The 27,960-nt window shown below is 42.0% G+C and overlaps 3 protein-coding genes across 14 annotated transcripts in view; 1 reads left to right on the plus strand and 2 right to left on the minus strand.

The window, feature by feature from the left end:
• Positions 1-18,135, plus strand: part of tert (telomerase reverse transcriptase) — a 28,463-nt gene extending 10,328 nt beyond the window's left edge. For 5 of the 12 annotated variants that reach the window (XM_077006657.1, XM_077006665.1, XM_077006668.1 and 2 more), the window contains exons 17-18: positions 4,785-11,486; positions 13,727-18,135. The gene's annotated coding sequence lies outside the window, so the exon portion shown is untranslated. Of the gene's footprint in view, positions 1-4,784; positions 11,487-12,515; positions 13,296-13,726 lie in introns of those variants that run through there. The other 7 variants (XM_077006662.1, XM_077006664.1, XM_077006659.1 and 4 more) reach the window with 7 other exon arrangements.
• Positions 3,143-13,872, minus strand: slc6a18 (solute carrier family 6 member 18). Its single transcript, XM_077004626.1, has 12 exons — positions 13,716-13,872; positions 11,366-11,506; positions 10,357-10,494; positions 9,705-9,886; positions 9,152-9,262; positions 8,684-8,796; positions 8,119-8,247; positions 7,512-7,668; positions 4,742-4,946; positions 3,940-4,099; positions 3,530-3,692; positions 3,143-3,378 (listed from the first exon to the last, which is right to left on the minus strand). Exons 1-12 carry the CDS (start codon positions 13,870-13,872, stop codon positions 3,166-3,168), a joined length of 1,869 nt encoding a protein of 622 aa, XP_076860741.1. The 3' UTR covers positions 3,143-3,165.
• LOC143514905 (sodium-dependent neutral amino acid transporter B(0)AT1-like) lies at positions 15,986-27,313 on the minus strand. The gene is made up of 12 exons (XM_077006670.1): positions 27,110-27,313; positions 23,239-23,379; positions 22,761-22,898; positions 22,454-22,635; positions 21,592-21,702; positions 21,316-21,428; positions 17,983-18,111; positions 17,720-17,876; positions 17,185-17,389; positions 16,775-16,934; positions 16,408-16,570; positions 15,986-16,192 (listed from the first exon to the last, which is right to left on the minus strand). Exons 1-12 carry the CDS (start codon positions 27,306-27,308, stop codon positions 15,986-15,988), a joined length of 1,905 nt encoding a protein of 634 aa, XP_076862785.1. The 5' UTR covers positions 27,309-27,313.
• Between the last annotated feature and the right edge of the window lie 647 nt (positions 27,314-27,960).

The following is a 27,960-nucleotide window of genomic DNA, read 5'->3' on the forward strand; positions in this document are numbered from 1 at the left end:
CATGATTGGTGGGTTGAAGTACAAAAGTGTTACATGGGGAACCATGATTGGTGGGTTGAAGTACACAAGTGCTACATGGGGAAGCATAATTGTTGGTATTGGAAGTATTTTGTGTGCAGCTGAATCCTTAAAATATCTAAAGCATTGAAAAAAAGAAACAGACTTTGACATTTTATTGCCTACAGATCAACCCTTTTACAAAAGAAACAGACTTTGACATTTTTATTGCCTACAGATCAACCCTTTTACATTTATTGCTCTTAATAGACACTTTTATCTATAGTTCTTATCTACCAAAGTGCTTTGTCATCTGCTTACAGAATATGTCCTAATCTTCACCACGAAAATAGATTAGAGTCAAAGATACTGCTAGATAGAAGAATCTGTACTGACACCTAGAAAGAATGTCAGAATTGGCACATCTCAACTACACCAAACACACACGTCCGTGATTCTTCTGATCTTTCCACTTTTAAATCTCTTTTAAAAACTCACCTCTTCAGATCCGCTTTTAATTTATGATGCTACACATTTATCTTCTTATTTGTTTTATCTAGTACTAATTATCTTTGTTTCTTATAATGTTGTTCTATATTGTAATGTATTGTAGTCATTATGCTGCTTGTAATTTTGTACTGTAAAGCGTCTTTGAGTGTCCTGAAAAGCGCTATACCAAATAAAATGTATTATTATTATTATAGAGGGCGCAAAGGCACAGGGCAAAATATCTAATAATTTTGTGTGTGTAAATATCCAGTTGCGAGTGTAAATCTTGTGAGCAACAAAAGAAGAGGTTTGACATGCGGCTCTGACAGAGAATACTATTGGTTAATGACTCCTCGTTTAGTGACTGACAGATCATTACTGAAAAACCTTTTCCAGAAGATTACAGATAACGAAGATCTTAGACAGGTGAGTTAGCTAACCTAGCTAGGTTCAAAGCAAAATTTCAATTGATCTAACTTCAGTAGTCAGGTCTAATACTTCTTGACACTTGTTCAAGCACATTTACTGATTCCCTTGGGGCTTCAGTACAGAGTCACCACATTAGTAATACTTCTGTCATGGTGCAGCCCCTGACTCCTCTCTTTGGGCATGTCCGTATGTGGTTACGGCCATCCATATTCATATATGTATTTCTGTGTGTAGCCCCCTGACTCCTCCCTTTGGGCATGTCCGTGTGTGGTTACGTTCGTCTATGTCTGTGTCAGTGTTATCTGTGTCTCTCGTCTTTTGGTAATGTGCTGCACGTGTTGTGTCTTCTGTGTACTTACGAGTGTGTCTGTTGTTGTTTTCCGTGTACTTAAGTGTGTCTCTAGCTACCATTGTTTGTCTTTTGTTGTTTAGATACGTGACGTCACAATATTTGTATGTTAAGTGTGTAGTGCTCGTGCGTCTCAGCATCTGGCTCACTCGCTAGAATCATATCATAAATGAATTAAGGGAATCATTAAAGATGTGTTCATTAAAAAATACTTGACTATGAAATTTATGTATATTTTAAGTATATTGTTCTGTTTTGTTATATGCATTTGACCTTTTACCACCGGCCCATCGACAACAATGTAAAATAGCCATTTTGGCTAATTCTGGTACATTTACATTCTATATCTATTAATGTGCACTGTCCATATAAACCATAAATAAAATAGAAATTATTAGTATTAATTAGATAATACTTGGATTTAAACAAATCTATGGTATATTTACAATTCACCTGGGCTTGATTGGTTATTACTGAACACGGGACACATGTAGGGTTCTGAATGGTCATTACTGAACACGGGACACATGTAGGGTTCTGAATGGTCATTACTGAACACGGGACACATGTAGGGTTCTGAATGGTTTTATTTACCACATGGTGCAAACAGCACTTTGCACTGAAGCCTCTTGTTCATGAGAGCTTCTCAAAAACATCTTTGTCAAAGTGAGCTGTTGCTCTGCTCCCAAACACGGTGGTTTCTACTGCAGTGCCACATCCACTACATTATATAACCCTTGTTGCGGGGTGTGGTTATTATAGAGTGAGACAGAACACTTAACCCTACTGCATTGTAGTGAATCTGAACAGTGAAGTTTAAGTTTTAACCAGTTACAGGTTATTTAGAATGGGAACAATGACATAAGACCTGCATCTCTACACACCAGAGACAGATTATGGTTTTTAATTAACATTTTCATTTAAACAGCAATATCAAACGGAGAGAGCATGAGAAGCCCCTCTGCCCGGCTGTATGGTTACGCTCCCTTGTGGTTTCAAGGTCAGCAGTGCTGGGAAACTCTGTGGGCTCCAGGAGACGATGACACAAAATCATCACATCTCACTCACAAGCTTCCCCTTCAACCTGTTCTAAGTCATATCAGTAATGATCTGTTATCACTGATGTCACTTCCATTTTAGACCCTAAAACCATTTAGCCATTGTTTCCCAGATGTTAAATATTTGCATTGTATGTTGCAGTGTCAAACTACACTTGGCACAATGCAGTCAGACAAGTACCATTCGTTACTCCAGAGGAGCATGATTTGTTACACCAGAGAATGCACATTCACTGCTCTAGAGTCCAGTGGCAGCGTGCTTTACACCACTGCATCTGACACTTTACATTACACTTTGTGATGTATGGCTTGCTCAACCATGGAAACCCATTACATGAAGCTCTCTGCATACTGTTCTAATCTGAAGGCCACATGAAGTTTGGATGTCTGTAGTAATTGACTCTGCAGAAAGTTGGTGATCTCGTCGCACAATGTGCTTCAGCATCTGCTGACCCTGCTCCGTCAGTTTACGTGGCCTACTACTTTGTGGCTGTGTTGCTGTCATTCCCAAACTTCCATTTTCTTTTAATATAGCTGACAGTTGACTGTGGAATATTTAGGAGCAAGGAAATTTCACGACTGGATTTGTTGCACAGGTGGCATCTTATTACAGTCCCACGCTGGAATTCACTGAGCTCCTGAGAGAGACCCATTCTTTCACAAATGTTTGTAATAGTCTGCATGCCTAGGTGCTTAATTTTATAGACCTGTGGCTATAGAAGTGATTGGAACACCTGATTTTGATAAATTGGATGGGTGAGCGAATACTTTTGGCAATACAGTGTGTGTGTATGTATATATATATATATATATATATAGGTCTGCATGGTCCTAGTGCCCTTTCTATAGTGATTGCTCAGGGCTGAAGTTCTTGTGGCCGTAGGGGTTAGAGATACGGGGCAGGTGCTGTGGGTGTTGCTCTGGGCAGGTGAGACGCGTGATCAGGCGGTAGAGCGCCACCACAGGGATAGGTACAACAGGCATGGCAGAGAGCAGCACACATATGGCAAAGACCCAGTCAGGGTACGGCTTCACGTCCGCTTCTGGAAACAGGGTCTACACACACACAGGAATGATGAGGAAACACAGCCACTTGAAGTTTACTGTGGAATCACATTACTTACATTTTACATCAAGTGTTTTTATTACATTTGTAATATCCTACACTAATATCACTAGTGTAGGTCAACTGCACTGGCAAACTTACGTAGCTGGGGTTCCATGTGGGGTACTGGGGGTGCACCTGGACCTGGACGACCACATACGCCACCAGCACCACCAGCAGCATGACGGGACTGATCCCCATCCAGCAGATGCGCCAGAACAGGTTTGGCCTGTGGCCCGTCATGAACTCAATGTCCTCGCCAAACCTGCAGGGCCAAGCAGAAGCTGTTGTAACCAGCACACCCTGCGATCGGCACCAGGAGTCTGACGAGCCTCGGCCCGGGAGCACAGGCTGCCTAAAACATGTCGTGGAGAGCAGCCCAGCACCACACACATGAGGACCCTTTAACCCACATAGCTGTCTGGGAACATGTCCACTGTGTGAAATCTGTGTTAGCTGAAAGATGCCATAATGACCTGACATAGTTTGTGATGGAGTGTGATGGTGTTTACCGTCTCATGCCATATAATGCAACTACACTAGTGAGTTCGAAGAAGGCAATGATGAGGAGAGGCACAGATCCCACGTAGCTGTTGAAGATCTCTAGCCAATAATTCCCAGAACCCATGGTGAAGATCAGAGCCACCAAGAATGACACCATGCAGATTATGCCTAGACAGAGACCGAGCGGGAGAGCTAGTGAGTTAGTGAGGAATTATACACATCTGAGACATGGTGAGAATTAGCTAGTATTTGTGCAGAATTAAACAGCACACTACCCCTCAGTGTTGGCGTGTGTTAGTGTACATAATGGTGTGTGTGTTGGCATGTGTATTAGTGTATGTTATGTGTGTGTAATTTGTAATGGTGTGTATGTTGGCGTGTATTTTAGTGTTTGTAATGATGTGTGTTTTAGTGTATGTAATGGTGTGTGTGTTGGCATCTATTGGCATGTGTTAATATATGTAATAGTGTGTTAATGTGTAATGGCATGCATTGGTGTGTGTGTTGGCCTTTGTGTTAATGTATGTAATGGTATGTGTGTGATGGTATGTTGGTGTGTGTGTTAGTGTTTGTAATGGTGTGTGTTTTGGTGTGTGCTGGGGTGTGTTGTGTTGGTGTGTGTGTTGGCATGTGTGTTAATGTGTAATGGCATGTGTTTGTGTGTGTTGGCCTTTGTGTTAGTGTATGTAATGGTGTGTGTGTTGGGATGTTAGTGTGTGATAGTGTTTGTAATGGTGTGTGTTTTGGTGTGTGTTAGTGTATGTGTTAGTGTGTGTTAGTGTATGTAATTGTTGGTGTGTGTGTTGGTACCGGTGAACAGTTCTTTAGGCAGCCATGTGGGCACCATGTGCAGGTCCAGCAGGGGTGTCAGGACGCCCTCCAGATTGCCAAACATGGAGGACAGACCGAGGCTGAAGAGCATGACGAAGAAGAGCACAGCCCACACCTGCGACGCCGGCATCTCTGTCACTGCCTCTGTGAAGACGATGAAGGCCAGGCCTGTTCCAGATGCACTCTGGAGGGGAGGAGAAACATACCCCAGTGCTAGTGGAGGATCACTGTCTCCAGAGAGTCCCCATTTACACTCTAGGACCCACCATTTCCTGTCCCCCCAGTGAGGGACAGTGGAGGTCTTTAATGAGGAAGAGTAGAGGAGGTGTTTAGTGAGGGAGAGTGGAGGAGGTGTTTTAATGAGGAAGAGTAGAGGAGGTGTTTAGTGAGGGAGTGTGGAGGAGGTGTTTAGTGAGGAGGTGTGGAGGTGTTTAATGAGGAAGAGTAGAGGAGGTGTTTAGTGAAGGAGAGTGGAGGAGGTGTTTAGTGAGGGAGTGTGGAGGAGTTTAGTGAGGGAGAGTGGAGGAGGTGTTTAGTGAGGGAGAGTGGAGGAGGTGTTTACTAAGAAAGAGTAGAGGAGGTGTTTACTGAGGGAGTGTGGAGGAGGTGTTTAGTGAGGGAGTGTGGAGGTGTTTAATGAGGAAGAGTAGAGGAGGTGTTTAGTGAAGGAGAGTGGAGGAGGGGTTTGGTGAGGGAGAGTGGAGGAGGTGTTTGGTGAGGGAGAGTGGAGCTGTTTAGTGAGGGAGAGTGGAGGAGGTGTTTTAATGAGGAAGAGTAGAGGAGGTGTTTAGTGAGGGAGTGTGGAGGAGGTGTTTAGTGAGGAAGTGTGGAGGTCTTTAATGAGGGAGAGTAGAAGAGGTGTTTAGTGATGGAGAGTGGAGGTATTTAGTGAAGGAGAGTGGAGGAGGTGTTTACTGAGGGAGAGTGGAGGAGGTGTTTGGTGAGGGAGAGTGGATGAGGTGTTTAGTGAGGAAGAGTGGAGGTGTTTAATGAGGGAGAGTGGAGAAGGTGCTTTATTGAGGAAGAGTAGAGGAGGTGTTTAGTGAGGGAGTGTGGAAGAGGTGTTTAGTGAGGAAGTGTGGAGGTCTTTAATGAGGGAGAGTAGAGGAGGTGTTTAGTGAGGGAGAGTGGAGGTATTTAGTGAAGGAGAGTGGAGTAGGTGTTTACTGAGGGAGAGTGGATGTATTTAGTGAGGGAGAGTGGAGGAGGTGTTTACTGAGGGAGTGTGGAGGAGGTGTTTAGTGAGGGAGAGTGGAGGAGCTGTTTACTGCGGGAGAGTAGAGGAGGTGTTTAGTGAGGGAGAGTGGGGCTGTTTAGTGAGGGAGTGTAAAGGAGGTGTATAGTGAGGGAGAGTGGAGGAGCTGTTTTCTGAGGGAAAGTGGAGGAGGTCTTTACTGAGGGAGAGTGGAGGAGGTCTTTTCTGAGGGAAAAAGTGAGGGAGTGTTTAAAAAAAGTGTTTTGTGAGGGAGTGTGGAGGAGGTGTTTAGTGAGGAAGTGTGGAGGTTTTAATGAGGGAGAGTAGAGGAGGTGTTTAGTGATGGAGAGTGGAGGTATTTAGTGAGGGAGTGTGGAGGAGGTGTTTAGTGAGGCAGTGTGGATGTGTTTAATGAGGGACAGTGGAGGAGGTGTTTACTGAGGGAGAGTAGATGAGGTATTTAGTGAGGGAGAGTGGAGGAGGTGTTTACTGAGGAAGAGTGGAGCTGTTTAGTGAGGGAAAGTGGAGGAGGTGTTTACTGAGGGAGAGTGGAGGAGGTGTTTAGTGAGGGAGAGTGGAGGAGGCATATAGTGAGGGAGAGTGGAGGTGTTTAATGAGGGACAGTGGAGGAGATGTTTACTGAGGGAGAGTGGAGGAGGTGTTTAGTGAGGGAGAGTGGAGCTGTTTAGTGAGGGAGTGTGGAGGAGGTGTATAGTGAGGGAGAGTGGAGGAGGTATATAGTGAGGGAGAGTGGAGGAGCTGTTTACTGAGGGAGAGTGGAGGAGGTGTTTACTGAGGGAGAGTGGAGGTCTTTAATGAGGGAGAGTAGAGGAGGTGTTTAGTGATGGAGAGTGGAGGTTTTTAGTGAGGGAGTGTGGAGGAAGTGTTTAGTGAGGAAGTGTGGAGGTCTTTAATGAGGGAGAGTAGAGGAGGTGTTTAGTGATGGAGAGTGGAGGTTTTTAGTGAGGGAGTGTGGAGGAGGTGTTTAGTGAGGCAGTGTGGAGGTGTTTAATGAGGGACAGTGGAGGAGGTGTTTACTGAGGGAGAGTAGAGGAGGTGTTTTGTGAGGGACAGTGGAGGTGTTTAATGAGGGAGAGTGGAGGAGGTGTTTACTGAGGGAGAGTGGAAGAGGTGTTTAGTGAGGGAGAGTGGAGGAGGTGTTTAGTGAGGGAGTGTGGAGGTGTTTAGTGAGGGGCAGTGGAGGTGTTTAGTGAGGGAGTGTGGAGGAGGTGTTTAGTGAGGAAGTGTGGGGGTCTTTAATGAGGGAGAGTGGAGGTGTTTAGTGAGGCAGTGTGGAGGTGTCTAATGGGGGAGAATAGAGGAGGTGTTTTGTGAGGGACAGTGGAAGTGTTTAATGAGGGAGAGTGGAGGAGGTGTTTAGTGAGGGAGAGTGGAGGTGGTTAATAAGCGAGAGTGGAGTAGGTCTTTAGTGAGGGAGAGTGGTGGAGGTGTTAAGTGATGGAGAGTAGAGGAGGGATTTAGTGAGGGAGAGTGAAGGAGGTGTTTGGTGAGGGAGAGTGGAGGAGGTGGAATGGCTGTATGGACTGTTGTTACCTGGTCCATAAACTTCTTTAGGTTGCACTGTCTGAGATCCAGAGAGTTCACTCTGTCAGGATAGGAGATGTTTAAAGTGTCCAGCCACATTTCATAGTTTTCTGCTGTGATGTTTTTCTCAGCAACATCAAACTCGTTGATCAGTTTTAGAACATTACTGTGGGAGGAGGACAGTCACTAAATTACCCTAGGGCCCCCATACTCAAATAGCGGCCCGTGGGCCATCTATTTCTGGCCCGTGAGCTGTTTTGAAAAGTGCTTTTTTTTTAATCAACAGTTTATGTTCGCAGTGTAGTGATGTAGTATGCAGTGTGTAGTGGTTTAGTAAGCAGTGTAGTGATGTAGTATGCAGTGTGTAGTGGTTTAGTAAACAGTGTAGTGATGTAGTATTCAGTGTGTAGTGGTTTAGTAAACAGTGTTGTGATGCAGTGTGTATGTCCCAGATGAGCCTGAGATGGTTGCATTTCTGTAAACCAAATGTACGTCATACAGTGGGAAGTAGGTAATAACCAGATGGCACCTTTTACAATGATATAGTGTGTATGTGTACTGAGAATTGAATAGACAAGCACATACAAATGTATAATTTCTACATTAAGCCACACACCTGCTAATGCAGTTGTTGAAGTTGGTTGTGGCCTTGAATCCTAGAATGGCAAATATGGGAATGGAGGCATAGATGGATGTGGCACTGTTGATACAGCCAACTAACAGAGCATCTCTCTCACAGTTATTCCTGTAACAGACACAAAACATCAACTCTTAATAAATGACATACACCAGAATGGGTACAGTGGTATGTGTGAATGTGGTTGTGGACATGACTGCCTTTTAGGTGTGACTGTTGCAGCTGTGTGTGTTTATGGTTGTGGCTGTATGTGATTATGGTTGTGGCTGTGTGCGATTATGGTTGTGACTGTGCAATGATGGTTGTGGCTGTGTGCGATTGTTTGTGGCTGTTTTATGGTTGTGGCTGTGTGTAGTTGTCAGTGTTACTGCATGTTTCTGTACATGTGTCTGTATGCGCTTGTGTGTGTGGCTGTGGGTGTCTGTGGGTGTGGCTATGTCTTTATGTGAAAGTCTTTGTGGGTGTGGCACTGTCTGGGTGTGGATGTCTTTGTGGGTGTGGCTATGTTTGGCTGTGGGTGTATTTGTGGGTGTGGCTATCTTACTTTCTGGGGTTGTAGCTGGCGAAGGCGATGAGGCCACCAAAGGCCAGAGACAGAGAGAAGAAGATCTGTGTGGCAGCATCCAACCACACTTGGGGATTCAGCAGGACATTCCACTACACACACACAAACAAACACACACACACACACACGCACACACATATGCAAGCATGCACGCGTATGCTCACACATACAGGCACACGTGTACACATATACAGAGGCAAGCACACGTATGCAAACAGATGAATGTATGGAGAAAGAAGAAAACATGCCCTGTGACATTGTGGTTATCAGTCACGTAAACATGAATTTCGTTGTGCATAATATTTGACTGCACGTCTGTTAAACTCACATCTGATTATGTGTTAAACTTACATCTGTGTGTGGCTGTTAAACTCACATGTGTGTGTTAAACTTACATCTGTGTGTGTGCGTTAAACTCGTGTGTGTGTGTGTGAGTGTTAAACTCACGTCTGGTGTGAAGAGGTACTCTAGTCCATCAGTTGCTCCAGGAAGAGTTAGTGACCTCACCAGAAAGATTGTCAGCACGAGGTAGGGAAACGTAGCGGTTACATACACAGCCTACACACACACACAGTTACAATCAACACCAAGTACATAAACGTAGCTGTCACATACAGAGTCTACATATACACATACACATACACAAACACACACAACCTCTTCTACATCCTGTGATGAGAAAATTTTTAAACAATTAAAGCCATTTATTCAAGCTAGCTTCTGTTTAGATGTCAATTAACTTTAGCACCTTAGCTATTCTGTAGGACGTAAATAGGCTATGATTAGTTAATTTCTTTAAGTTAGAAATTAGTTTCTTCATTTGATACTTGTTGTCGCATGATAGACAGCTGCTGTTCACAGCTATACTAGCTCTCTTTAGTGTTTGAGTCTGTTATAATGGATGTGTATGGTGTTTATGACTGTTATTATGGTAGTGTATGGTGTTTGACTGTTGTTATGGTAGTGTATGGTGTTTCTGTCAGCACTGGTGTGGTCCAACCTTGCCGATTGTCTCAATGCCGCGTACGAAGCAGATGTAGACGATGCTCCAGGCCAGTGCCAGACACAGAACCAGCCACCACTGCAGGGAGCCACTGCTGGTGATGTCTGGGGTGATGTTCAGGGTCACACGATACCAGAAGTAGTTCACTGCAGTACCGTGGACACATTCCTCCACGTAGTCTGTGGAAGAATGACACAGGATCTGTATAATGTTGTTCAGACAGTCACCCCAGGAGCCAAATCAGTGTGTGTGTGTGTGTGTGTGTGTGTGTGTGTGTGTGTGTGTGTGTGTGTGTGTGTGTGTGTGTGTGTGCGTGCGTGCGTGCGTGCGCGTGCGTGCGTGCATTTGAGTGTGTGTGTGTGTCTGCTGATGAGACATTTATTAAAAAAGAAAAACTGACATATCACATGTTATACCATATCCACTGTATGTATGTGAGTGTGTGTGTATGTATACGAGTTCGTGTGTGTGTGTGTGTGTGTGTGTGTGTGTGTGTGTGTGTGTGTGTGTGTGTGTGTGTGTGTGTGTGTGTCTATGCATTTATGTATGTCAGAGTGTGAGTGTGTTTGTATGTATGTATGTATGTGTGTGGGTGTGTATGAATGTGTGTGTATGTACAGTATGTGAGTGTATGAGTGTGTGGCAGTACCTGTCAGGTTTTCAGTTAGTGGACACTGACTCCAGGGCAGAGGGTCCTGGAAAGAGTTGAAGAAGTACCACATGACCCAGGCCAGGATGGTGTTGTAGAATAGCCCCACCAGGAAGGAGACAGCCATGGAGGCTACACCTACACACACACACACACACACACACACACACATATTTGCTTAATGCTGTTCCAGTGTGGTTCATCTCCTACACTGTCTCTCGTCTCTTAGTTTGATGGAGGTGTCTGTGTGATTATCTGATCCTTTCCAGATGCATAAAACCTTGATTAGATTGTGGTGCAAGGGGCAAATCAGATGTAAATGTGTCTCAATCAGTTAATTAAGTATCTGTCTAACAGAGCAGAATACCACTCACACCAGGGGGCCTCACGTTATACACTTAGCCCCCTTATACACTTTCCCCTAACCCCTTATTCACTTCACCCTAACCCCCTTATACACTTCACCCTAACCCCCTTATTCCCTTCACCCTAATGAAGGGTTTAGGGTATAGTGTATAAGGGGTTGGGGTGAAGTGTATAAGGGGGTTAAATTCGACTGTAGCTTTATTATACTCAACTGTAGCTTTATTATGCTGGCTGTAACTGTATTATACTCTACTATAGCTTTATTATGCTCTACAGTAGCTTTATTTTACTCTACTATAGCTTTATTATGCTCTACTGTAGCTTTATTATGTGGACTGTTGCTTTATTATACTTGACTAGTTTTATTCAACTCTACTGTAGCTTTATTATACCCGACTAGCTTTATTATACTCTCCTGTAGCTTTAATATAATCGACTAGCTTTATTATGCTTTACTGTATACTGACTGTTGCTTCATTTTAGGATGTCTGGCGTTTACATAACACAGGTAACATTCTCTGCTGAGGTAAGAACTGTATTAAACTGCATATAACTGAATGTCTTCAATTATATGAAATTAAAATGTAAGAAACTGGATGACTCCACCCAGGTGTGAAATGGAATTGATCTGCTGGTAACTGACCGACTCCACCCAGGTAAGGAGAGATGGAGTTCCAGACCCCAATGCTGCCTTGTCGGAGACTCTGCCCAATGGCCAACTCCAGGTAGAGCAGAGGCAAACCCTCGAACACCAGCGCAATCAGGTATGGGATCAGAAATGCACCTGGCCCACACACACACACACACACACACACACATACATCCCAGTGGTAAACACCAAAACACTCCATATCTCTAATCTGAACCACACAGCACTGCACTTAGCTGCGTATATATACACCCAGTGTTGCGAATAACGCCGTTAAAAATAACAACGTTAGGTAACGGCGTCATTTTGTCAGTAACGGGATAATATAATGAATTACTTTTCCTGTCATTACAACGCCATTGACGTTACTGGTCATTAAAAGCGGTGCGTTACTATATATTGATATACTAACAGTAATCCGAGCAGACCCCTGCCCAGGCTAGTGAGGAGTAACAGATCTCGATAGGTCACAGTTCTAGGTGTAACACCTGTTTAACTTAACAAGTCAGTAAGCGATTGGCTCAGGCAGCGTTATGGTAGCCAATCAGAACATGCGTGCCGAAGCACACCAGTGACATGCGACACAAACGGAGAAGAGGCAGAAATGGCGAGTCAGTAGTAAGCCGAAGAAAAGTTAGCGTTTTCAAGGTGGCGATATAAACATTATTTAACATTTTTAAGAAAATACTTTTAGTTCCTGAATGTCTGTTTGATTTACTTAATTAGAATAGAAGTTTTATTGTTAAGTTTACTTCTGTTGTGAACAAACCAGTTGTCTCAGGTTGAGAGAATTTAATTTAATTTGATAGATGTAAATGCACTTTATATAGTGTAACTGTTTACTGTTGCTTTTTTTTTTTTTTTAAAGGATTTTAAAGGATTTTATCCTGCACTGGTCTGTTGATGTGCAATAATTATCAAACGTTAAACACCTTTCTGATCTACTAATTTCAACTGACTGTAAAAACTGCTTTTTCAAAAAAATCCTTATTCATTGGCATAACTTTTTTTTTTTTTTTTACTGTAAAGAAAATAGTTACTTTCCCTGGTAACGAGTTACTTTTAATATAGAGTAAGTCAGTTACTAACTCAGTTACTTTTTTGAACAAGTAGCAAGTAACTATAACTAATTACTTTTTTAAAGTAACATTCCCAAGACTGTATACACCATCGATATTCAACAGTGGCGCTGAACAGAAGGCAAAGCACTGTTCTGCTGTCTGCAGCTCTGGAATCTCCAAAAACATGAATACAAAGTCTGCACAAAAGATGTCTTCACAAATCACTGTGTGGCTTTATGCTAAATAGTTAAAATAATCTCCTGTATAGGAGTCAGCTGTCTTCAACAAATTTATAAGTTCCTGATTTGTCAATTCAAATGTTTTAGGCAACAAATGGTGCTGAATAATTTGAGATTCTCTTTGTTCTTCTACAACTTTCACTGTTAATTACATCATTTATACATCATTATGGTCAAATGATTTATCACTGTCCATAAATGTTTAGGAGACTTGCAATAGAAGGTTGTAAGACAAGTTTAACCATTTTTAAATATAGTATGATTATTATTGCTATTCAAATTAAAGTCTTCGAATAAATATTTCAAATATCCCTAAGTGGACTTTTATTTATTAATATAACTTTTGTAAGGAGGTGGCCTGCCTTAAAATCCCCAAATCCATTGAACATTTAATAATAACAGTAACAGAATGTAAAAAGTACAGATTAGTTCATAATGATGAATAATAATGAGCTGAACATTTTGAGGCAGATCACAGTGCTTTAAAAAAAATTATTTTCTACAGTCCATGTAGAGATTTTACATTTACACCACATATTTACAATTATTTACACAAAAAATATTATTTACAGTCTAATTAGTTTCTTGAATGTTACACTCATTGTCACGCACGGTGAGGCCCAAACAGAGATGTTTGGAGCTTTAACTCCAATTATTTTTATCTTTGTAATAAAATCTTAAGTCAAAAACATTGAATTGTTTAGAATATTATATTGAGTAATTTAACTTATTCATCAATAAAACCAAAAGCAGTTTTACTGGTCTCTCTCCTGCGTCATTGTCCGATGCTGAAGGAACCAAATCCATTTCAGGTTCTTTATACCACTATATTGATTCTGAGATATTCAATTCACTTGAATGTACAGCTTTCTGGAGAATGTGAGTACAGATCTCAGTGTTTAAATTATAGCAACTCAAACAAGCTGAAGCTAAGCGATTCCTCTGAATTATACAGCACCGGCCTGACTCCCTGTGTCCTGTGCTGAAGGTCATCCAGTGGTGTGTCCTGGCTTATGTCATATCCTCCATGAGGTTCTCTCTCACCTCCTCCGTAGATCTGGCACAGGTACGGGAACCTCCAGACGTTCCCCAGACCCACCGCAAACCCGACGCAGGTCAGCAGGTACTGCACCTTGTTGTCCCACTTGGGCCGGTCCTCCGTCTCACCCGCATCGTTGTCCTGAGCTCCTTTCTCCACCATGTCCAGCTTCAGGCCACTGCAGTGACCACCCCGGAATTAAACAATGCTCTGGTCTAACCAGGATCCGATAAACACCTTTTATAGGTTTTGGGGAATGTAACAAAGGAACAGAGAGGGTGGGGTATGGTGGGGGGTTAATTAGGAATGTGTTTGCTGGCAGTAGGAGATAAGGTGTTGTCCACTAGTTTAATGGATAACCTTCCAGCCACACAGTCTCCCAGTGACATCCAAATCTTCCCTCTCAGATCTACAAAAACACTATAAAAACAACTATAAAATAAAAATGCATCAGTATAAAAGCAAAGGTCACTTGAGACAGGCATGTTTGCATGTTGTTTATAGTTGAGTGAGCAGGGAGAGGAAGCTCCACACCTGTAGTGTTCAGCTGGTCTAACTCACTATAGTGTTCAGTAAAAGGTGTAATATATACAAAGCTATGTATAAGTCTGTGGAAGTATCGTCTTATGCCTATAATGTGTCTCTGCATGTCTGGTTTAATGTTGGTCTCCCTTTTTTGTAGTGTTTTATTATGCTGTATATTAGTATATTATCACCATGTATTGATATATTAACATTGTTTATTACTTTATCATCACTGTATGTTATACATATTCTTTAAACCATCTGCCATTCTGGGCATGTCCAGATTGTAATGCAGATGTTCTGTACATGATGCTCGTGGTTCAGTGCACGTGGCCCTTGTACACATCTGCTAGGTGCTCAGTTGTTGATGAGTTTCCTAGACATCCCTAAAATATGGCCTACAGCAGGCGTACTCAACTAAATTTGTCCGCGGTCCAATTTTGGCAGATACCTGTGACCTGAGGTCCGGTGCGGCGGGGGTGGCGAACGTAAGTTGTTGAGCGGGGGAGGGGGCGGGGGGGGGGGGTGCGAACGGTGGAGGCGTTTATACTTTCGCGAGCGTTACTGCAGTGTTCTCCGAAATGATAGGCGTTTTGTCCGAAACGATATGTGGTAGAAACACCCCTCAAAACAGGGGAATTAACATTTACCTGACCAATTTTAATGTTGCTATATGTTTCGGGTTTGAAAAGTGCTGGAATTTAGGTTAAAGTACTTTAAAATGCTTGAAATTGTAACTACTTGGTTTCACAACAAATAGCTGTCTGACTGAATAGTTCTCTTGTATTAGGTTAACAAATACGAGCCTCTTGTAATTCCAGGACGAAACATGAGAGAACGTGAAGACGTGAAGATTGGGCGTTTTTTAAATAAACAACCATTAAATAATGTGATAAAAAGCGAATTATTTCGAGTATATGTATAAATATTTAACGTAATTATGTTTAACATGCTGGGAAATATTGAAATGGACCTTGAAAGTGACGTACAAGTGCTTTAATTCCACCTTATAAAGGTGTATGAACCCTGAAAACGTGACTTTGTTCATTGCGCTGAAGCGCGGCGCGAAGTTACAAAATTCGGGAGGTGCACGACCTCTCGAACCGACAGCGCGCGAGGCACTCGCGCACACGCGGAGCCACAGCGATTACGTAATTTTTGCCGCGCGGACCCTCGCGCCGCTCGCGAAGCGTCAACCAGGCAGGCTTGTTGTTGAGCGGGGTGGCGAACGTAAATTGTTGAGCGGGGGTGACAAACGTAACACTCGTGACGGAGTGTTTTGTCAATAGCCCTGAAATAAATGCTACGGTTTTGTTTTGGTCCGTATCCAGTTAATCAGGAATGAGATTGGGTCCGGACAGGACTGCGTTCGGGTCCGGATCCGGACCGCGGTCCGCCAGTTGAGTACCCCTGGCCTACAGCTTATAGCAATGTTGTCTACATAAGTGCACAGGTGAGAGTAAGGAAAGGTGCACAGGTGAGAGTAAGGTAAGGTGTTAAGGTGCACAGGTGAGAGTAAGGTAAGGTGCACTTCTAAAATTCAGCCTGAAGTGTAATCACCGACTTTTGACTTTTCCCAGTAAGTCTTATATAACTGAAATAATGTATAAGATACCTGTGTGTCTGACTGCTGCTTTGTCTGATGAACAGAGATACACAGTATTAACAAGTACAAAAGCAAATGGAAAAACTTTATTTCCAGGAAAAAAAAATTGCTTTGTGTTTCATTTATTGTACTGGGCTTTAAATTTTATTTTATTGATGCTTCAACATTAATGGACACTTTATCAGATATGGTACTGGTATGGTGCTCATGGTTTCTTCTACAACAGCGCGTCCATATAAACAGGAAGACTGCCACTCCAGGAACAGCAAGACAGGGAATTCCAGCCAGTACAAATATGACTCCGCCTATCCAGTCTGGGTACGTCACCTCAGCTAGCCTGGGAAAGTCTGGCTGCAGGTAAACAAAAAGATTCACGTTTCATGTCTTACGCAGAGTCACCATTCAAAAATAATCATCAATAATCACTCTGTATCCTTATCGTATAGTATATTAAACAATATCCTCTGGTTACACACAGAACACCTTTATCTCAGCACTCAAGATGAGCTTTGGGTTATTCAGTTTTCATTTAAAATTTTAAACATAGATTACATAACGCATCCTACCGAGTCAGGGTCCCAGACTATATAGGTTAGCTTTTTGCTAACAGTGGTGACAAAGTAGAAAACCAGGATGATCAGCAGAATGATCGGGCTCAGGAATCTCCACGTGGCCTGCCAGAAGATGTTGGGCTTATGGCCAATCATGAACTCAATGTCCTTGTTAAATCTGCAAGAAAATGGGGCAAGAATATTCCAGATTGCCACTCTGCCTAAATTAACATAAACTACCACTCTGCCTGTAGTAATATAAACTAGTGTCTACTCTGTGGCTTTGGGTCTCCTTTCTAAACAAATATTTAAGTTCATGTTCTGCTGTGTTGATGAAGTCAGTATTTGAAGTGTTGATATGAAGTGACGACTGGACTCCTACCTGTCAATACCGTAAATGTAAGCCATCGCAGAGACCTCGCAGAAACCCACAACTAGCAGTGGGATAGACGCAGCAAACCCATCAAACAGAGCGAGCCAGTAGTTACCAGAGGACTGAACGAACACAAGCGCAATGACAAAGGAGACCAGGCAGGTCAGGCCTACAACAAATATGAGCAGGTTAATCATGTCACTTCCTGCAACTTTACCCTTGCAAACTTGAATTGTTTTGTCTAGACATACTGGTAAACAAGTCTTTTTCTAGACCTCCCAGTGAGCAGGTCTTTATGTAGACCTTCATGTGAACAGGTCTTTATGTAGACCTACTGTTGAGTGGGTCGTTATCTAGACCTACCAGTGAGCAGGTCTTTATCTAGACCTTCAGGTGAACAGGTCATTATCTAGACCTACCAGTGAGCAGGTCTTTTGGCCAGGACTTTGGCAGCATGTTCAAGTCCTGCAGAGGCACCACAGCACCTTCAATATGGCCGAACATGGTGGACAGACCGAGGCAGAAGAGCATGATGAAGAAGAGCACGGACCACAGTGGGGAGATGGGCATCTTGGTGATGGCCTCTGTGAACACGATGAAGGCTAGACCCGTACCCTCCACGCCCTGAAATTCCAGTCAGCACATCCCCTTTAACTTGTGAGGAATAGTGGTTTACAAATGTCTACAAGCTTGTTTTAATTCCAGGTTATTTGGAAAATAGTTAATTTAAATAAGAGCAAAGCATGGTTGTAAATATCAAATGAATGATGCTCACTGTCACTGAGCACTGAGTCCAGACATGGACATGCATGGTTTGCCACTCACAGTGAGACACGCTCAGTTAAATGTATATACAACATCAGCATGGTGTTGTGCAGTGGTTCCATTCATTTAGAAGAATGGAATCATGTCTGTAGGAAAAAAGATTTATCTGGAACAGATTGTGGGTCTCACCTGGCTTAGCAGAGCCTGCATGTCACAGGTGTTCAGGTTGAGCTCCTGTATGACCCCAGGTGATGTGCTGTTGAGACTCTGCAGGACTTCATCATAGTTGCTCTCTGTGATAATTCCCTCCGGAAGATTAAATGTGTTCAGAAGGGCCACAATGTTGCTGATCAGGGACACAGAGACAGACATGGTTACTTCGTAGGAGCCATAACATTTCATAGAAAAAATGTCAGAAATGTAATAGTTTAAAAGCTAGTTTTAAAGCCAACCTTCCTAGACACTCATCGTATTTCTCCGTGGCTCGGAACCCAATGATAGAGTAGATGACTGTAGCAGAGTAGACAGAAGTCAGGCCATTTATGATTGAGATTATGACCGAGTCCTGTTCACAGTTATTGCTGGTAAAACAATGAATGTGAAAATAGGTTAAAATAATATACTCGATTCAGAATATGTTGTATGTACAGAGTGTTTTCCCCAAAACTGAGATTAGTATAATCACGGACGTAATTTTGGGGGGGGGGGACGGGGGGGACATGTCCCCCCCACTTTTTCAAAAGCCGGCTTTGGCCCCCCCCCAGTGTTTATGGTTAAAACCAAATATTTAAATAGCGACGAATCCATGTCCCCCCCACTTTTGAAATCAAAATTACGTCCATGAGTATAAGTCAAAAGAATAAAACAAATGCTATGAAAGTGAAGGAGCAAAAATATTTAATTGAGATTTAAAGGATGAAACAGAAGAAAAGGTTGTAGTTTTGGAGCTGTAACACCTCATGACGTCCACTGGTGACACTAGAGGACAAGAGATTGCGAGAAACATAAGAGACAACAAGTGTAATGAGATATAGTGAGAGTTATGATACACTGTAAAAAAAAATTCTAATTTTATGGAAAATAACTGTAAATATTTAATGAACTAAAAAGTTTTTTTCTCTGTCATTTTAATCAAAATCTTATGTCTTTTGGCACTGCTGGTTTAAACATGATTTTCAATGTCAGAAATGAATGTGGTTTTCATAGTATTAGCTTACATGTATCAATACTCGTATTTTGATTGTTAGGCATCCTCGTAATTCAGAGGATCCATTGATGTTCAGGAGAAAAATGTACACAGAACAAAATATATAGGTTCTTGTCACAGAACGTGATGGTAATTGATTTGACGAAAAAGAAAATAATTTCTGCAATTGAAAATGCTCATTTTTATGATGCCTAAAGAATGAAAAATGACTTCCTAATGTCAGTTCAGACATTAGATTTTTACATTGGCATATCTAAAGTATGTAACTGTAATAATGGCTGTAGGAGATTTCTGTTGATTGTTCCATCTCTATTGATGTCTGTTCTCATTTTAGTTCTTGTGCAGTCAATGGCAATAGAAAATGGCAGTTTGTGTGCTGGACTTTTAAAAGAAACATTTCTAAACACTGGGTCTATACTTGAACATAACCAAGGAAATAACCTGTAACACACTGAGAGACAGATGAACTGATATACTGGTAGACGTACATTGTAATGGAACAAGCTTTTAGGGCGTACTCACACTAGGCACGGTTTGCTCGTTCCGTGCTGGGGCCCGGTTATCCCCCCTCCTCACTCCCCCTCTGGCCTGCACTCACACTGGCTTCATCAACCCGGCCCGAGCACGCTTACGTCACCACAACGTGACTTTATTTGGAAAAAAAGCGCGCTCGCACAACACTATGGAGTTCATGATTCTCTTTTTATTGTATTTTTGGAGTCGTTTTGGGAGTGCAGAAACACGGTGCAAGCACAGATTTATCGATAATTTAACACAACGATTGTCTGCTAATCGCTTTGCCGCTATGACTGTTTAACGTGAGCGTCGCATCACTGACGTCATGTTTGAGTTTCAGCGAAATGAACCAATCAGACGAGGCACCAAGCGGGCCCGGGCACGGATAGCGCTCACATTAGAAGCGAACCGTGCCCGAGTCCACATGAATCGTGCCCTGGCCCACCTCTTCAAGCGGGCCCGAGCACGGTTAACTGATCCGGGCCCGGGCACGGTTGGAGCGCTCACACTAGCCAAACGAACCGTGCTTCGGCAGGCAACCGTGCCCGGGCCCGGATCACAGAGCCTAGTGTGAGTACGCCCTAAATCTCTAGCACTTGTCATAGTTGTTTCCGTTGTATGATATAGTACCTATGTGAGTTTGCATTTCTTGTAGGTATCCATTTTAATTTCTGTAGTTTAGCAATATTCAGCCTATGTTTTTGTGTACTTCTAGGTATTTGCATTGATTTCTGTAGTTTAGTAGTATTCTGGTTCGATGGTATCTTGAATTCTGACCTATTTATGTACTATTTAGAATTAATTCTGTGAACAGATGGCAAAGCACTTCGTAAGGCGCTCTGGATAAGAGCGTCTGCTAAATGCCCTACATGTAAATGAGAAGGAGTGTATCTCATGTCACATCAGTGTTATGTGTTTGTAGTTGTGTATCAGGCTACTGATATTGGTGATAAAGACACTGAGTACAGTCCTGGGGATTTAAATGATTAAAAGTGATGATAGAGGACATTGAGGTGCTCAACATTGGTATAATATACTTTTTCATTTGTATAAAATAACTTTGCAGTTTGCATTCCACATTTGAGTTTGTCCTGGAAGTCACGATGAATATGGACAGGAAAAATCTGTAAAATTACTGTATTTCTCTGCAGAACTTTTTGTGCTGTCACTTTATTGAAAGTGCTTAATTGTACTAATTCAGGGAAAAGTTATAAAATAAAAGTATTTCTCTGCAAAACTATTAGTGCTGTCACTTTATTGAAAGTGCTTAATTGTAATAATTCAGGGAAAAGTTTTAAAATAAAGGTATTTCTCTGCAAAAATATTAGTGCTGTCACTTTATTAAAAGTGCTAAATCATAATAATCCAGGAAAAATCTGTAAAATAACGGTATTTCTCTGCAAAAATATTAGTGCTGTCACTTTATTAAAAGTGCTAAATCATAGTAATCCAGGAAAAATCTGTAAAATAACATTATTTCTCTGCAGAATGTTTAATGAATTTTTCTGTAAATTTATTGTTTTTCCACTTAATTTAAATCAGGGTTTTTTACTTTAAAATTAAAGTTTTTGTTTGGCAGCCGCTGCTGCCAGTCGTTTACCGTTTTTTTACGATTTTTTTTTTTACAGTGTAGGCCTACAGTGCAAGACTGCAAGAGACTGTGCAGTAGAGACTGGAAGAATTAATGAGTTCAGTATGATTCGCTAAAGTGCTTAAGACATCAGTAGAAAAATCAGTGTATATGTGGTGAGCTGGAGACTACTGAACAGTTAAGCTGATTTGTGCTGGCTGCGTGGAGGGTGATGGCTAAGCTGTAAAACATAACCAAGGTGGTTGAGGAGTTAATCAAGGTGGTTGTGGAGTTTAACAGGGAGAGAATCAAGGCATTACCCAGTGTTCTTGCACTAATATTGCTGAGCAGAGAATGCAAGTGTTCAGTACTTCACAGTTTAGTGGCAGATTTAAGAGATGTAAATGTAAGTCTGAATAGTTTTGAAGCAAATTGTGTTCACTAGTTGACAATCCCCTGTCACCTGGACAGAGTTTGTTTTGGCTCACTTACTGCACTGGGTTGTAGCTGGAGAAGGCAACAAGTCCTCCAAACCCCAGCGAGAAGGAGAACAGCACCTGAGCACCTGCGTCCAGCCAGGTAGAGGGATTCATCAGCTCATTCACCTGAAGAGACACACAGCCACTGTACCATATATCACAGACACACAACTGTTGAACCAAATATCACAGACACGGTTACTGCACATCAGACACACAGCCTAAATACCGTAGGCTACATCAGAAACACATCGTTTGTACCGTACATCAAATTTAAAGGCAGACTTACATCTGGAGTGAACAGGAACTTGATCCCGTTCATGGATCCTTTGAGCGTCAGTCCTCGGATCAGGAAGATGGTGAGGACTATGTACGGCAGGGTCGATGTTATGTACACAGCCTGGAATGAGAAGAAAAATCTCATCAGAGAAACTTCAGTGAGTTTTCTAGCAGAGTCTGATTAATGCCCGCATTGCATGTCTGACCATTATTTATCAGTCTGATTAATGTTCACACTGTTAACCAGAGTCTGATTAATTACTCTTGTGGCTTGGTTGCAAAAACATAAACGATGCAGCGCTTTGGTGCATGGCAATATAGTGAGCTGTTTTTAAAACAAGCCCGCGGGCGACTCATAACGTCCTCGCGGGCGGGCACCACGTTGGTGACCCCTGCTGTAGAGTAGAGCCAGGACTAAGAAAGAATGGCAAGCCTGTTTGTGTAGAAGCATCTAGCATGAGTGCGGCACACAAATAAAGGAAAATAACAATAGTTAATCTCTCTCTGCCTCATCTGTGACCTCCCCTCAAGTCATCACAAAAATAAACTACAATTAAACTACCATTAAATAAAATATATGCTAGCTTGGTAACTAATCAAATCCTGACCGAACTAGCATATATTTTAAGCATAGGTTAAGCTAGCTAGCAACTTGTGCCACATTAAAAAATACTCCATGCAAAATACCGTGCTTTGTGTAGAACAACTAAATAAACAATTATTAGAGGCAGAGAAAGATCCTCAAAAATGTTTAGCACATTGAGGAACTCTTAATTATTTAATGAATTGTTTGACCCCTAGTTTGTCAGCGAGCTGCAGCAGTAATTCTTGCCAAAGACTTTTTTCTATGGTGATAATATGGAGGGCCTTGCCTTGCCTGTAGTCTCAATGCCACGTATGCAGCAGACCCAGAGTACCATCCATGCTGTGAGGAGACAGAGCAGCATCCACCACTGCAGACCCCCTGAGTCCTCGATCTTGGTCGAGGTGTTCAGAGTCTGTCTGTACCAGAAATAATCCACAGGAGAGCTACGAGCGCACTCTGACACCAGACCTGCAGGGTGGGGAGATCTTTAAGATCATCTTAACAATACCAACAGAGCACTGCAGATAATAATCATATTTAAGTAGATATAAAACTTTCAGTAGAAGGTTATGAAAAACCTTCATAATCAGTACCGGTCCTGTTTTCATTGACGGGACACTGACTCCAGGGCAGAGGGTCCTGGAAGGAGTTGAAGAAGTACCACATGACCCAGGCTATGATGGTGTTGTAGTACACACCCACAGTGAAGGAGCACACCATGGATGCTATTCCTGGAAACCCAGAAGAAAGCACTCACATTGTTATCTGAACAGACTCTTGTAGATAGCTGCTAATGAAGGAACTATGGTTACATAACATAATGACTAACAAACAGTCTAAATGTGTCATTAGCAATTTGAAGGAAGCATGTGTCAACCACAGTCTGGTTGCTTGGATTTAACCTGGATAAAATGCACAGCAACATAAAGCAAATTAACCAACAACTGAGCTGTTTAGTCTGTTGGAGAATCCACTTTGTGAACTAGCGTCACAAACCTACAGTCTCTAAAAACAAAAAATCTCTGAAACTGCATTTTTGGAATCTTAAATCATATTTAAGTGGAGTCTTACCGACACCAGTGAGGTAGGGACTGATGGATCTCCAGACCCCTATGGTTCCCTTCCTGAGTCTCTGTCCGATGGCAAGTTCCAGATGGAGCAAAGGAATTCCCTCCAGAACTAGCAGCAGCAGGAACGGAATCATGAAGGCTCCTGGGAATGCCACAGCAGGAAGTGAGAGTTTCACACCCTGGACAACCACTTATTCCATGTTATACTCCTCTCAGTGTTAGGGTAGGTTAGTGGTTGAGGGCAGTGGCGGCCTCTGACATATCTCAGGGGGGGCAATTGTTGTGATGACATCCAAGGTGACCATTTCAGTGGGTAAATAAAAAACAGTGACTTAACCAATGAAAATATAATGATAAATATATATTTCTCTTTACATTATATACTGTACAGTATTTGTGCACCGATATATCTTGTAAATATCATCTTTGTTAAAGCTCTACAATGACTGAACAATTAACTGGTCAACAAAAATTGTCATCTCTCAATTTGCCCTCACAAACAACTTTAAACATGGAGAGAGGCCAGATTTACCATTAATTAAATAAAGTGAATCTTTCCCACTTACAATAATTTCTGTATTCCTCAGACAGCATTTTATTTTAGGTGTTGCATGTTAGAATATAAATGGGCAACAGCATTAAGGATGGAACAGAATGCAGGGAAAGCAGAACAGGGTGCTCGCTACTTCACTGCCCTCCCGGAACCCATAGACATTGCATTGCAGTGCCTACACTTAAAAAAAAAACATTAATATGAGAGTCTACCAGAGCAAACGGCGATTTTCAGTCAGACTAAGATTGCCCAAAAAGGGGTCGTACTACAGGGAATGCACCTCAGCGCTGATGGTATGCGTGGACAATGGCATTCAGAGGCAAGAGAAACTGTCCAGAACAGGCATAGCTAGTTAAATGCCTTGAATGTGAGAGAAATAAAAACATCCTTTTCATCCTTTTGTGGTGCGTCGCCCAATTGCCCTAATTAACAATCCGCCCATGGTTGAGGGTAAGGTTGGGGTTAGAGCTGTCTGTGTTAGGGTTAGGTTAGGGTTTAGTGTTAGGTAGGGTTGCAGCGGTAACCGGTTTCACGGTATACCACGGTATTAAAATACACGGTTATCATACCGTGTGCGTTTGCTTATTACCGGTAAAAAGCAAGCCAGCGGAGAAACTAACCCGCGCATGCGCAACTCCGCTCTGGTTCAGCTACTCAGCACAGCGGTGAGAATGGCAGAAAGCGTATCAGACTTAACAATTTTTTTAACAAAAAAAAGCTAAACTAAAGTCAGCGGCGAAAATGACGTAATTGCGGTGGCTCCGCCCGTGCGCGAGGGTCTCACGCGCTGTCGATTCGCGAGGTCGTGCACCTCTCGAATTTTTGTAACTTTGCGCGCGCCGCGACTCAGCGCAATGAACAAAGTCATGTTTGCAGGATTCATACACCTTTACAAGGTGGAATTAAAGCACTTGTACGTAACTTTAAAGGTCCGTTTCAATATCTCTCAGCACCTTAAACTTAATAAAGTTAAATATTTATACATATACTCGAAATAATTCGCTTTTTCATCACATTATTTAATGGTTGTTTATTTTCAAAACGCCCAAACTTAACGTCTTCACGTTTTCTCATGTTTCATCCTGGAATTACAAGAGGCTCGTATTTGTTAACGTAATACGAGAGAACTGTGCGGAGTCGCGCTACGGTCACTAGTGAAAAGAATAAACCTAGCTTTTTATGGTCCTTGCTTTCACTGGATGTGAAAGACGCCATTAATTTACATGCGTTCATTTTCAAATTCTAACGTGCCTGTTTTTCATATGTTAAAACCAGACTCGGTGTGAAAGCCTTAAAATAGAAATCTCTATTGTGAGGGTCATGTCAGAAATAAATCATCTCTTTCTGCAGTATCTGGTTATATTCTAACTTGGCAGTACAACGGACGTTTACAACAGTTGTTGATCAGACACTGACCCAGACACTAAACAGGAGTTTATCAGATATTAAATAATTTAAACTTAAATAATTGTACTGAAATCCATGATTTAGGTTTCTCTAATTTTGCAGTATTTATATAAACATGTTTACAGCTTATTTTTTTTTAAAGGAGGCATTTTGTATACAATAGTTCCAGGTTTCTACAATAAATAGTTAATTGAACAAAAAAAACTTGTTGTAATTTCTTTAAGGGTCAGTGTATCTTTTAATAATAAACAAACTAACTGTGATACCGTGATAACCGTGATACCGCGGTATTTTCTGAGACGGTTATCATACCGTGAAAATTTCATACCGTTGCAACCCTAGTGTTAGGCTTAGGCTTTAGGGCAGTGGTTCCCAAAGTGGGGGGCGCGCCCCCTAGGTGAGGCGCGGAGCTATTGCAGGGGGGGCGCGGAGCTTGAGAGTAAAACGTGCACATGTGTCAATATTAGGGATGCACCGATTCCGATAATAATATCTGAAAAAATTCTAGATCGGGTATCGGGGACAATGTGACCGATCCATAAAAACAGATCTATTCAGTCAAATTCTATGCTTGTATTGCTTGCTTTTCGGAGTTAGTTCAACCTTAATACTCGCGCTGGTGGTATTCCACTTAGTCCGTTTATTTGCTGGTTGACCAAAATAAACCTAGGCTCCAGCAATACTTCACTGTTCACACATGAACTGGTGAGTTGTCCAAAGCTCATTTAATGCGTTACTTTCAGAAATAAATTAAAGAGCAGTGGTCTGACTCGGTCTACGGCAGAAAGCTAAAAAAACAATATTCCATACGCGCGCTCAACTCGCTCCCTTAAAGGGACAGTACACATATTTCTGGCCGTTACATGCTTTGTGCCCTGCGTGATGTCTGCGCTTGCAAACTAGCCGCATATGTATTGCTGTTTCTCTTATTTCATCTCCTTATTTATTTAAAATTATATTTAGAATTCTTGAACCATTTAAAAGGTTTCTTGCAGTTTATTTTTTTCATGTTTGACCAAAGTTGTGAACCTATTGTTTTTGTAAGTTTTCAACACATCCCCAGTCAATATGGGAGGGGGGGGTATAGGGGGGGCGCAAAAATATTCTCATCTACTAAAGGGGGGCACGGCAGAAAAAGTTTGGGAACCACTGCTTTAGGGTATGTTAGGGTTTAGGGTTTAGAGTAGGGTTTACGGTCTTTGTTAGGGTTAGAGCTGTCTGTCTTGTCTTTACTCCTGCTTTACTTTGGGTTTTGGATTATTAGCTTAGATCATTTGCTTGAGCCCTTCAGTTTTATATGTGCAGACAGATGCCCTGACACTGAGATTGTACTGTTGTTTTGCCAATGTTCAGTGAGACCACACACATGCATTCAGACATGAAAGGACCAGTGTTTAATGAGGCACCAGCACACACACACACAAACACACACATTCTGACATGGATGTAATGCCTGCAGAGCTATCACCAGACTCCATGGTCTTAGAGAGCAGGAATGATGTGACATTTCTTTCAATGATAATTGGTTTTCAAAGCATGGACTATATAATTCTGACTCTGTTATGAAGAGCAGGTGAACATTTTTTTTTCTTTTTTAAGCAGTGTGTATGAAATCCACACTTGAACTAAATACATACATTTTTTCATCTCACAGAGATCACATTAATTTTCCATCAGTGATTATGACTGTATTTGTTAAACGAGACTGTATTTATTGTTTTGGTGTAAATGAATATCAGATAACATTTAAGAGTCAATGGTGAAAGGGCCCAGAAACCCTTCATAGCTTCACTGATGTTTTCTGTCTAGTCTGATATAATGACATGTTACATTTTAATCACATGTACTCTGTTGGTGGATTAGTAATAGCAAGACAAATACAAAAGTATTAGTGAATAACCATGAGTCCTACCTCCTCCATGACTCTGGCAGAGGTAGGGGAACCTCCAGACGTTGCCAAGCCCCACACAGAAGCCCACGCAGGTGAGCATGTATTGGGCTTTGTTGTCCCACTGTGGCCGTTCTCCAGCCTGGGTCTTCTCCAGCTCCTCCAGCTCTGCGTGGGAGGGGATACGCTCCTCCAGGCCTGGGTTAGGAACCACCAGCTTCATGTCTAATCTGCAGCTCTGAGGAGACACACAGTACCACTCTGTCCTCACTTGGGATGGGATACTACCAGTCTCTAACTCCTCTGTGAGTGTGTATATATATATATATATATATATATATATATATACATGTGTGTGTGTGTGTGTGTGTTTTACAACATATGAAAAGGGCCTCAACCTTTTCATCAGTAGTGACCTTCAGCACCTGGTCCGTGTTATCTGTATCTAGAAATACTGAAGAAATTATTTCTGGTCAGACAGATAAGAATGACCAGATAACAAAATGTGATTTCCTGCTGTACATTAGGCAACAATTTCAATTGATGGATTGAAAATCAATGGATGGGATTATTATTGCTTCATTTAATCAATATTATGTGCTCTACTTATTGATATTAATAATTAATTCATTGTTATGATTGTGAGTGCATAACAACCATACATGCATATGGACACTGGAGAGTAAGAACTTGATTTTGACGTAGAGTAGACTAGTGAAGGGAATTGTTGCAGAGACGTCTCTGTTTAAAAGAGACAGACTGCTCTGTTTAGAGGGAAGAGGCTATTTAGGGAGACATGTCTGTTTAGGCAGACGGCTCTGTTTAGAGAGACAGACAGCTCTGTTTAAAGAGACAGACGGCTCTGTTTATAGAGA

The sequence above is a fragment of the Brachyhypopomus gauderio genome, chromosome 5, assembly GCF_052324685.1.
Source record: "Brachyhypopomus gauderio isolate BG-103 chromosome 5, BGAUD_0.2, whole genome shotgun sequence".
In the NCBI taxonomy this organism is placed as follows: Eukaryota; Metazoa; Chordata; class Actinopteri; order Gymnotiformes; family Hypopomidae; genus Brachyhypopomus; species Brachyhypopomus gauderio.